This window comes from Pogona vitticeps, chromosome 2 (assembly GCF_051106095.1).
Source record: "Pogona vitticeps strain Pit_001003342236 chromosome 2, PviZW2.1, whole genome shotgun sequence".
Classification (NCBI taxonomy): domain Eukaryota; kingdom Metazoa; phylum Chordata; class Lepidosauria; order Squamata; family Agamidae; genus Pogona; species Pogona vitticeps.
In genome coordinates this window covers 82,779,269-82,792,011 of record NC_135784.1, presented here as the reverse complement: position 1 = coordinate 82,792,011, position 12,743 = coordinate 82,779,269, and the positions used below count along the sequence as shown (strand labels likewise).

Below are 12,743 nucleotides of genomic sequence, written 5' to 3'. Positions count from 1 at the left end.
AAGTTCCCAAAGCCACTCTAAAAGGCATCTCTGGTTTTTCTAATTTGGCATTCCAACCTTTTACTAAAGAACATAAAAAAGTGAGAAGAAATACTGAAGAAAGAGAATTCTAGAATATACAAGGATTTCAGAGCTCAAAATTCTGACTTCTGGAAAACTTTCTAACTAAACTTATTTACTGGCATCTGCACAGTATTACTTTTATCCTGCACAAACGCCTAAATACTCCAGCAAAATCAACCTTTTTGCTTTTCTCTACCAAGCACAGATGTGAACATCTCTCTGTCTCAATTTCCGCGCATATCTCTTTGTTCCAGCGGCCTTTCCATCCCATTTGTCATTCAAATAAAGTTACACAATTTTGCCTTTTCCTCTCATATCGAAATCCATTCACATTTGTCCTAAGTACATGTTTTTGCACACATTTTCCCCATGAACAAAAGAATACACATTTTTGAAGTGTAGCAACAGCAGTTCACATTTTTATATGCAAGTCTTTTGTGTGAATTTCGTGACTCCAAAATGCACCACAACCTTCACAAATGTATGAATTTCAGCAGCAAGGTGCTCTTTCTCATAACATCTGGGGAAGTATAAAATGGATGCTTTCATTATGAATCTTAGTTTCAGTGAAATTCTATCCAATTCCGATCCACAAGCATATCCCAAACCAACAGGAGTTTTAAAAGATTTGCTGTCCAGTTCATTTACAAAAGTGAAAAAGGTGAACCTTAATCTACACAAGATGGAGGCACAGCGGGTGGGGTAACACTCTGACCTGAGTAGAGATGCAAGCTGTTCTAGACAGGGCTGCACTCCCCCTGAAGCCCAAAGTTTGCAGTTTGAAAGTTGTTCTAAACAGTGCCCTTTCTGTGAAACCACAGGTTCCTAAGACTGCTTCCACCAACGTATGCCTAGATGCCAGCAACAGCAATGGCCAGAGAAAGCCAAACAAGCCTTAGTTATATAAATGCACCAGTAATACCCAGACTAAATTACTCTAATACACAGGTGAACAGAGAGTATTTCTACATCTATGACTAAGTTTCTAGCTGATTTGGAATAGAACTATAAGGATTTCTCTTTCCTCAGTGTTTAAGAATAAAAGCAGCAAAATGATACACACCCAGACACCTTATAATACATGCTGGGAATGAAAAAGGCTTCAGGTAAAAAGAGTGGCTTTTACCTGGAAGGAGCTGTTGCACCTCTCTCCCAATGCTTTACATGTGACTAAGGGAGACCCACATCTAAAATCAAGCTCTGGCAATGTTGCATTTAGTTTGATCCCCATTCCTTTTGCAGGATTATTCAAATTTCCCGTATCCCGGCATCCAAACTGATTAGTTTTCCCACACATTCACGCAGCAAGCTGGCATTACCCAAATAATGCTTTAAAGTATGCAATATGTTGCCCCACGAAAAAAGTTACTCACTATGCAGCAGAATCATTCAGCTGATACTCTCGGGAACGATTAAAACAAGCCTGGACTCCGTTATCTGCCCACAGCCTCCGAATCACATTGGACAAATCCTCTGGAAGGATTCCTTGCTCCTCTGCAGTGCAGGCAAGTGCAAACAACTGGCGGGCATCATCCTGCAGGGAGAGCAAAAGCAGGGGATTAGGCTGTGGAGTTAGCTATTCTCCTTGACTTACCTGTCTCACATCACACCAAAGTTCATGTTCTCCTGTTCCCTAAGGCCCCCTAAGCTTCACCCCAGGAGAAGTGTACTTAACTGAGTAAAATATTTCTTAGTTGCAAAGCAGCCACCAGCTCTGGATATTTCAGCATCTCTGTAAGGAGTCTGAGCTTAAAGACTCTATTGACTTAACAGTATTAAACACAAGAAGCATGGAGTAAACAAATTCATGGTCACAACAGGAATCCAATTATCTCAGGTTGTATAACTCTGGGGAGCAATGAGAAATAGAATAGATTTACTGATGACCTGACAGCCAGTGGGCTTAAGTAGGATCAATGGAAAAATAAAATTTATTCAAAATTACTTTATTTCCTTCACACAAGAACAAAGACGTGAAGAGCAAGAGAATCAGAAACAAGCCTAGAGCTAGCCAAGGGTTACTGCTTTTAATGTCTATTTTGCCCCAATTACCCACAGAGACGTTGTTATGTCAAACTGGCTTAAATGGGCTTTAATGTTATGATGACCAAATTTTCCCATGGCGTTCCAATTATCATCGGCAACTTAATGAAAGGACAGGAACACATGTGGTGGTCTCTTCCAGTTTTTCAAAGTGGAGTGCATAACACTGTCTACCTTTCTAGCTGAATAATCCCCTCTTAATTTTAAAAAATCAAATGGTTCATGAAAGTGGCCTAGCTTTTAATAGCATTACCCAATCTCTTTATATGACAAATACCATAAACCAAATGAATGATCAAATGTGTATCAATGTGCAAGGAGGTTACTACAGAATCTGCATTCCTTCCTTTAACATGATGTTCATATGATGAAAAGTTCAATTTGTTTATTGTACTGTATATAACCATCAAATGGTGAGTATCAACTTCCTCATTCTTAAAATGTGCTGAAGAAAGACATTTCCGTGTCAGAAAATTAGCGAGTTCTTAAGTTTTGTAACAGTGATGAAAGCCTGGATTGTTATATTCTAGTAAACATTCAGGAAGCTCATTTCCACATTGTTTTCAATGATTCACATATATTAACTTTTACTTTTTCCTACATTTATCTTCTGATACTTCTGACCTGCTGTAAATATTCATTGCAATGAGAAATGAATTAACAACAACATGCCGTCAAATCAATTATTCTGACTTGCAACCCCTTTCTGGATTTTCCAAGAATAGAGAGTAGCGAAAAGTGGTTTGCCACTCCCTTCTTCTGGGGGCACTCTTGGATTGTACAGCTTACCCACAGCTACACAGGCTGGCTCGTCTGTCTGGAGGCACAGCCAACCTCTAACTCTGTAGCCAGATACCTACAGAGTTATCCTGCCAGCTGAGAAATGACCACAAATTGTGCCACTCAAGAAACCAAAGGGGACAGTGTGTTGGAGGGGAATATGGGAGAGGGAAAATGATCCCCGGCCTAACAGTTGAAGCAATTGTTTACAATTAGGAACCATCCCAGCAGTGTTTTTGGCTGACAAGCCCTCACAGTCTCATCACTGTTTATATCTGGATTTTTCACAAGGTGGGGAGATTTTCAAATGCAAATGGTTGATCTATTCTTTTTTTTTAAAGTTCAGCAGAGTCTTGGACCTTTTTATAGACAGACTATTTTCAATCCCTGCCTTGTCAGTAGCCAGTCAATCATCACATACAAATGTTCAGCAGCTATGTAGCACTGTGCTTCTTCTCTTTAGCAACCTTAGGCCTCTCCTTCCCTCAAGTTCAGTACTGAACCTACTCCCTCCATCTGTTGGTCATGACCCCAATTCGTTGCTTGGGTTACAGGTTGGTTGCAAACTGCTATAACCCTTTTAAAACTGCAACATTACATCATATGTGCACACTCCCCTTTCAGAGGATGTTTCATCACCTCCTTCCTCCATATTGTTTACAGCAAATTTCTTATTCCGACAATTCTGTAGGGAATCGCTTGGGAGAGCAGAAAGAAAATTCAAACAATGAACAGCTTTCTGCTTGCACAGACTGTAACTGATCTACATTTAAGGTCACCCCAAACAACAGAGCAACAGAACACGAGGCCCTGTAATGGTGAGGCAACATAATCTGAGAACCAGAGGCCCTCATACTTCGTTGGTTATCTATAATTTCTGGTTGCCCTAAATGACCAAGTCAGACATTGTAGTCACAGCATTCCTTCCCAGCTTTCAACCCTCTACTGCCACTTTCTGAGGAAAAGACCAAGTGAGAGTGAAGAGACCTCGGACTGGTGCTGCTGCCCAAAGCTACTCCATGTGTTCTTGGGAAGCACTGGCAACCATTTCACCAACCATTTTAATCCCAGGAAACTAAAAGCCAGCAAAGGGAAAGAAAACATACAGTATTAGGCACCGCATTCCAACAGTGCATAGGAGACTTGTTCAGGCAATGGCATCCCTTATTTCTTCTGGTTCACATCTTTTCCTCCAAAACAAGGAAAGCAATGGGGTGTGGGTATCGTTTTGGCTTTGTGTGGCTAAAACTTTTTATATACCTGTGCTGCACAGTGGTATATCACTCTCCACTGTTCCCACCCACCACCCCAAAACAACTATGCAGCTCAGGAATCATCTGAAAAACCACCTGCCTTGCTGTTTCAAGGTTAAAAGGAAAACTGGATGCTCTATAGACTTGCCAGATGGTGGCACTGGTCGTACTGTGGCAATAGTAGTGACCTTAAAATCATAAAATCATGAAGCTGAAAGGGGCCTATAAGGCCAATGAGTCGAACCCCCTGCTCAGTGCAGGAATATAAATTAAAGGTAATTGTCTAAATTTCTCTTGAATGCCTCCAGTGTGGGAGCACTCACCACCTCTCCAGGTAATTGGTTCCATTGCCCTACTGCTCTAACAGTTATGAAGTTTCTCCTGACAGTCAACTGAACTTTGGCTTCCTGTAATTTGAGCCCATTGTTGCGTGTCCTGCACTCAGGAATAATTGAAAACAGATCTTGCCCCTCCTCTGTATGACAGCCTTTCAAGTATTTGAACCTCAGCTAGAGTCAAGATTTAGTGGCCAAAATCCAACTTCTTAGTTACACACAAGTCTTAATTTTTGAAGATGAACTGTTTCAAGTGAAGGAAGCCCGAAAGATTTTGTACTCCAAATTGCAGAACCTGGTAAGCCACAGATAATGTCTATAAATGTGCAGTCCAGTCTGACAGGCTTATTATCTGAAATGTATGCTTACGTATATGAGAGAGAGAGAGAGATGGAGAATATGTGAGGTACATGGGGAGAAATTTCAAGCATGCAACATTTTGTTTATATCCCAGCTTTCTTTCACAAAACTCAATATACCAGGCATAAAGCTCTCAGGAACACATCTTTCAACCTGTCCAACTTAACTGAGATTTCTCTGTCATTTGCTTTCAGCCCATGCCCTGGCATGTGGGGAGAGAAACCACCACTTACACATTTTGTCCACTTCACCTCGCTTCTGGCTAGGCACAAATCTATCATTATATGCACACTTCCATCAAGGTAGCCAAGTTCTAGACCTTGCACAAAAAGTCATTCTGCAACAGTAATGGGACAATTCATTTTTGCACAATGAGATTCTCCTGAAAAATTATTTTTCAGAAAGGGATGAAGAGCATGAAACTTCTCACGACTTGGTGGAATGTGACAAAAACAAGGACATTTTGTTGATTTTGGAGGGAAACAAATATTCAGTATTTCAAGAAGGAATAACTGGGGTGCCAGGTAGAAGATCTGGATTGTTAGTTCACAACAAGGAGGCAGCAAAATAAACTCACCGCTCTGGCAGCGTCCCCGAAATCAATTTGCAGGTTACCCATTGCTTTGATGATGGCCATAATGGATTGAATGGTGTTGCTATAAACCACTGCTTTGTACTGCCTGCACTCCTCTTCTGAGTATCCATCCTCATGGATGATCCTGGAAAGGACAACACCAAATGTCAGCATTTTGAAAGCAGTCTGCCATAGATTTCACTCCATTCTTTCACACAAAAATATATGTATTAAATTAAGTCATGTGAAAGCATGAATTATGTTCTGTTTTCTTCCAATCTGCCACTGCTTGATCTTAAGGAAAAGATATTAGTTAGACACACCCTTGACTACAGACAAAGATAAAGGAAGATCTTCCAGCATAATTCAGGATTATTTCTGTATACACCTTCTTCTTCTTCTATAACAGATGTTGGACTCAATTCATTTCAGAATTCTGCTTGACTTTGATTTCCAGAAGTCTACAAGGTATTCCAGAAGTCTACAAGATGAATTCTAATTACCAATTTTCCTTATTATATTTGGTAATAATAATTCAACAGATTTCAAAGGGAGTGTTCCATGGCTTATTGTGTAATAAAACCAAAACAACTTATTACTATTGTAGTGTCAAAGAAGCTGCTCTATTTAGTTAAGTGCAAGAGATTCAAAGAAGATTTCTTTGAAATCTCCATCCTAGGAAATTCTGGCATGTCTGCCTCACCCTCAGCCCCATTGTCTTCCCATTGCTGCTAAGATGACAGCCTTCATCCATCCTTTGCTACTCTATTTTGCTTGTCAGAGACCACTATTCTTTTCCAAATCTGGTATTTTGATGTTTTCTCTTCCAGTGTGTGTCCTGGCAACCTCATGTTCACTGTACAAAGACTCATGTTGTTTTTCACTGGAGTCTGAGAAGCAGATACATTCACTAGATTAACAGCAGCAGCAACAACAATCAATATTAATATTAATAATAAATGATAATATTTAATGATAATAATTAAAAATGCAGCAGAACAGCTAAATTCCCTCTCAAGTAAAAAAACGAGCTGTGGCAATTGCATGCGCACAGGCTAAGAGCTCAGAATACTGAGAAGTCTCAGCAGGGCGAAATCAAGTTTTTGCTTCCTGAGGCTATTTTCCTAAGTAGAGAGAGGAAATCGAAGAGCGCCCTGCTTTGGCCCGCATTGTTACTAAGAAGGTTCTGAAAGGTTGAGAAATACACCATCTGTTTTGTCAATGTAGCCAGAGGCAGGAATTCAATCATCCACTGGCAGGAAAAGGGAAAGTTTCTTCCCAGCTACATTATTTAGCCCAGAATCTACCCAATTAGAAGGGGCCAGCCCACAGCTGGAATAGTCAGCCCTAGAATACTGCTACAGCAAACGTTCTATACATGTTCCAAAGCAGTAAGATCCAGTAAAATAGCAAGACAACCTTTCAGTTTAACTTAGCCTACACTGAACACAATTCAGCTGTGGGAACATAACAGCAATATTTTGTTTTTCTTATGCAGCCACTGACAAGACCCTAATAGAAGTAGACATTATAAACTAACATATCAGGTAACTGTTTATCTTTTTAAAATTCCAGTTACTCCTAAAAATCTTGAAAAATTTACTGTGCTGGCATTACACACATGAATAAACCACACACACGTTTTTATTTAAATGGGGACTTCTCTTGATGGATAGCTCAGTGGCTTAGGTATGTGGCTGTGGAGCCAGAGGTTGGAAGTTCGATTTACCAGGGTGCCTTTTGTGAGAAGAACCACCATGTGTGGCCTTCGGCGAGGTGCACACTTCTGAGTATTCTCTACTTGGGAAATCTTGAAAAGGGTTGCTATAAGTCAGAAGTGACTTGACAGCACATGATGAGGATGATGGTGGTCTCTTGCTAATCTACACGGACATGACAGCTGAAAGAAACACTGTTTCTATACCATATATTGTAACAGTGGAAGTTTTAAAATTATGCTGAAGAACAGCCAAATACTAACATTCTTTTCTTTAATTCTTGGTACTCTGTTTTATAGACCTAGATTTAGAGTAGATCGCAGATTTCAAAGTCCCGTATATTGGGTGAACTCCAGTTTCTAAAATTCACACCCATTTGATGAAAAGCCTCTGCCCTACTGTGCATCTTCTGTTTCTTGAGAATGCTCTAAAAACTGCAACCACTGTGCACAGTTTTTGTATGTGTCAAGTTGGGCAAGGAACTGAATAAGGAATATTAAATCAGTCAAGGAGGTGGCAAGTTAAGTCTCCAATGATCAAAAGCTCTCATCACCTGAGCTAATAAGCAGCCTCCCTGGATGATAATTCTGACCTATATGAAGATTAATTTTGTTTCTTCCTCTGTTGTGCGATGTATGCCGTTATTACTATCTACTTTTTTGATATCACCACGGTCATGTTATTATGTGCTGTCAAATCAGAACTGATTCATACCGACCCTAATGTTTGCTTGTTTGTTTGATTTATATACTGCCTATTAAGCAAATTGCTACTCTGGGTGGTGTACCACAAAGAATATAAACATAAAATGTGATCTACTATAAAACACGAAACTGTCCCACCAATAAAGAAACAAAACAAAACAGGCAGCAAAATAACAGTTTTGGAGAATACAATATTATTCTTTCTCCACTGTCCTGGTTATTTGGCAAGAACCTCCCCAAAAGCTTTTCTAAACAGCTCCATTTTAATTAGCTTTTTAAAGGCACAAAGGGAGAGCACCTGCCATAACTCCTATAGGAGAGCATTCAAGGTAAGTAAGATATTTAAGGAGTGGTTCTATCAGTTCCACATCCCCAGGGAGTTTCCATGACAGAAAGAAAGTTTACCTACCTGTAACCATGGTTCTTCAAGTGGTCCTCTGTGTGCTTGTGCAGGACGTCTCGGAAATTTCCAGAGCTTAAAGATATGTAATTAGCGGGACGTTCCCTCGTGGAGCGCATGCTCTGCCCGCCAAAGATCTCTTCAGTTCCCATAAGTCCACCGTTATCAGATATAAATTGAGATGACAAGTGATGGGCAGAGGGGAGGATGAGCGGGATGTGTGGATTCACAGAGGACCACTCGAAGAACCATGGTCACAAGTAGGTAGCCTCTCTTTCCTCTTCGTGGCCTCTGTGAATGCACACTAATGGGCGACTACCAAGCTCACTTACCGGTTGGTGGGATGTCACTGAAGTGAGGAGGTTAGGACAGCTCGTCCAAAGGCTGCATCACTCTTTGCTCAAACGTCCAAACGGTAATGGGAAATAAAGGTCGTTGGAGTAGACCAAGTGGCAGTACGACATTTATGTGAAATGTCAATGCCTCGTTGAAATGTAGCTGATATTGAGACAGCTCTAGTAGATTGTGCTCTAAGGGCTTCTGGGGCTGATTTGCCCGATAGTTCATAAGCCAAGGAAATTGCCTGTACAATCCACTTGGATAGTTTGTGAGGACGCAGGTGAACCTTTATGAGGGCCATGAAAACAGATAAAGAGTCTTGGTGATTTTCTGAAAGATTTTGTTCTGTCGATATAGAAAGCCAGGGATCATCGGAAGTTCGAACACATGGAGCACATGTTCAATATTCATCTGGGGAGATGAAAATAGTGCAAGTAGAATCAATGGTTGGTTAATGTGGAAATCGTATACGATTTTAGGGAGAAGGAAACATCAGGGTATAGGATGACCTTGTTTGGATGAAACTGCATACTGTATAAGGACGATCTGATCTGATGACTGCTAGCTCTCCTAGCTCATGTTATTGCGAATAGAAAGAGGGTTTTTAGAGAGAGGAGCTTTAGGTTGGTTGTGGCCATGGGTTCAAACAGAGGTTTGGAGAGTGCATTTAGGAGAACTTGCAGATACCACTGTGGGAGAATGGGTCGCTGAGGGGGTCGTGTGTTGTGAATACCCTTGGGGAGCTTTTTGAGCATCGGGTGCGAGAACAGGTGAGCTGATTCAGAATTTGGAGGCTGGTGTGCAACAATCACAGAAATATAGACTTTTAGTGTGGAGTGGGATAAACCACGTTGAGAAAGATGTAAAAGAAAGGTGAGGAGGGTCTTCAAAGAAACTGGTACTGATATTAAGCTTTTGGAGATGGCAAAGGAAGAGAATGATTTCCATTTTTGATTATAGAGAATCTGAGTTGAAGGCTTCCTGGCTTTATTGAGTAAGTATGAGAGACCTTAGATCCGGATGGTGGATTGTCCCTTTGTCTTGAGTCAGTAAGTGAGGGATGGTTGGGAGGTGAAGATGGTCGGAGTAGATTTTCCTGAGTTGGGTGAACCGTGATTGTTGGGTTGTCCTGAGTTGGGTGAACCATGGTTATTGGAGTGATCAGAATGGCACTGGCGTAGGACTGATGGAATCTTATGGTGGTCCGCTGAATGAGCGGGATTGGAGCGAAGAGATATAGTATGCTCTGAGCCCAGTCGATCATAAAGGCATCTCCAAGTGAATGAGTGTCAGTTCCTGCTCTGGAGCAGTATAGGTGGCACTTTGAGTTGTGGGAAGTAGCAAAAACGTCTATTGCTGGGGTTTCCCATTGGTTGCATAGCTGGTTGTAGACTGTGTCATCTAGAGACCTTTCGTGCATGGATGTGGTCATCCTGCTGAGGTGATCTGCTACTGGGTTGTCTTGGGTTGTTATGTGAACTACCACGGGAAAAACATTGTAGGAGTAGCACCACTCCCAAAGTCTTACTGCCAAATACAGGAGGGGGAGAGAATGTGTACCTCCAATTTGTTGATGTAAAAAAGTGCAGTCATGTTGTCTGTGGCCAGTTGAATTGCCTGTCCAGAGATTAATGGTCGGAATGCTCAAAAGGCTTTGATTATCACTAAAAGCTCTAAATGATTTATGTGCAGTAGCTTTTCTTTTGAATTTCACAGGGCGTGAATATTGCGACCCTGACAATGTGCTCGCCATCTTGAAGGGCTGGCATCTGTTGTGACCTGAGATGTTAGCTGAAGCGGAGCAAATGGTCGGCCAACGAGGAGGTTCGGGTGGTAAGTCCACCACGTAAGTAATGGGTGAGTTCTCCTGACACAATTCGGAGTTTGGAAGGGTGGTCCTCTATGGGGAACCATGATTGAAGAGAGCACATTTTTAGATGTGTGTGCTGAATGACTGTCGTGGTGGATGCCATGAGCTTGAGGAAGTGTTGGACATGATGTGCTGAGACAGAGTGTAGAGGTCGAAATGGTGGGATGGCTTGTTTTAGTTTGTCTATCCTTCTTTAGGCAGAAATGCTCGCACTCAAGAGGAGTCTAACTGGGCTCCTATGTATGTAGCAGTTTGTGCTGGTTCAAGGCATGATTTTGAAAAACTGAATTGAGCCCAAGATCCTCTAAGAGGTTTAGTGTAAAGCAAGTGTCTTTCAATGTGCTTTGGTAAGAATTTGAAACGATGAGTATGGGAAGACTGTGATGCCATGTAGATGAAGGAAGGCGGCAACTGGGGCGAGACACTTGGTGAAAGTTCTCGGTGTGGTAGAGAGTCCGAAAGGGAGAGCGCAGAATTGGTAGGCAGTGTTGTTGAAATGGAAGCGTAGAAATTTCTGGTGTCAGGGATGGATAGAGATATGGAAGTATACGTCTTATAAGTCTAGAATGACGAACCAGTCTCCTTGAGAAAGAAGAGTGATAACGGTGTTGAGGGTAGTGATTCTGAATCGTCTGGGATGAATGTAATTGTTGAGTTTTTGGAGGTTGAGTATTGGGCGGAGGCCTCCGTCTTTTTTTGGTATGGTGAAGTAACAGGAATAAAAGCAGTTGTGGATATTTGAGTATGGAACTGGAAGGATAGCACTTTTTGGAGGAGAAGTACTGCTTTGTGTAGGTCTGTGGAGAGCGGTGTGGTCTTTATAAGAGTAAAAGGTGGCAGTTGATCAAACTCAATAAGGTATCCTTGACTAATGATGGAGAGAACCCAATGGTTGGTGGTGATATGGGACCAAGAATCGAGAAATTAATAAAGGCTTATCTGGAACGTGCAGATCTTGGGCTCAAAGAAGTCAGGGATATGGATTGTTCTTCTTTTGCTTTTGCTGGCATCGTCATTGCTGTTGAGATTGGACCAAAAGTTAGGGCCCAACGAGGTGGATAGTGTGGAATATGGCTGGTTGGAAGATCGTGATCTGTAGGGCTTGTATATCTGGAAGGGCTGGTGGACAGAGGGTTGTTTCCTCCATTGAAGGCATTGATATTGGTAAGTTTGTTGAGTCAAGTAAGACTTTACCATTTTGCGAATTGTATGTAAGTTGTCCATGAATTTGTCTGTTTTGCCGTTAAAAAGACCAGCACCATCAAAGGGTAGGTCTTCAATACGGGATTTGGTGTCATTTGAGATTCCTGCAGATCGTAGCCAAGTGGGTCGACGTATGGCGATGGAAGTAGCCATTGCTTTGGATGCTGCGTCCGCTGTATGTCTGGAAGCCATGAACTGCTGCTTAGCTAAGTTGGAGGCTTCGAGATGGATATTTGGATTCTTCAGGGACTGCCTGGAGAAAGGGGAGCGCACGGTTCCAAAGTTGGTGCTGATAAGCCCCCATGGCAGCCTGGTAATTCGTGACCCTCATGAGAAACGAGGTGAGCGAGTAAAGCCATCTCCCTAAAATGTTGAGTTTTCACCCCTCTTTATTTAATCGGTGCCACGGAGGATTTGTTCCGGGCACGGGATTGGTTTGACTCCACCATAATAGAGTTCAGAGTGGGATGTTTTGAAAGGAATGAGGTGTCAATGCTATGGGTCTTATTTATTTGTTTGTTTGTTTGTTTGTTTATTTATTTATTTATTTAATATGCTGCCCACACTACCCAAAGGTCTCTGGGCGGCTTACAACAATTAAAATACAATAAAAATTCAAAACAATTAAAGTACAATTACAATATATATAAAAATGCCATCGAACCCACAGCTAATATTATTTCAATTAAAAGCCTTCTGGAACAGGAAGGTTTTGACCTGGCGCCGAAATGTCATCAGCATCGGCGCCAGAGGAATCTGTCGGGAGGGCATTCCACAGTCTGGGGGCAGCTACCAAAAAGGCCCTTTGTCTACAAGCCGTCGTTCTTACCTCCTTGAGGGATGGCTCTTTCAAAAGGGCCCCCTGGCTAGATCTTAACAGCCGGGTAGGCTCATATGGAAGGAGGCAGTCCTTCAGGTATCCAGGGCCCAAGCCCTTTAGGGCTTTATATGTCAAAAAAGCACTTTGAATTGGGCCCAGGCAGCAACTGGTAACCAATGTAAATTAAACAGAATCGGCTTGATGTGCTCTCTAGCGGCCGCACCACTCACCAGCCTCGCAGCTCGATTCTGGACCAGTTGCAGTCACCGGACCGTCTTCAA

At 41.9% G+C, this 12,743-nt stretch overlaps 1 protein-coding gene across 1 annotated transcript in view; it reads right to left on the bottom strand.

The window, feature by feature from the left end:
* GNAI2 (G protein subunit alpha i2) overlaps positions 1–12,743 on the bottom strand; it is a 159,268-nt gene that overhangs the window by 53,415 nt on the left and 93,110 nt on the right. Inside the window, exons 3-4 of the mRNA XM_072989852.2 lie at positions 5,412–5,553; positions 1,437–1,597 (exon numbers count right to left, since the gene is read on the bottom strand). Coding sequence (XP_072845953.1) covers positions 1,437–1,597; positions 5,412–5,553 — 303 coding nt within the window. The remainder of the gene's footprint in view (positions 1–1,436; positions 1,598–5,411; positions 5,554–12,743) is intronic.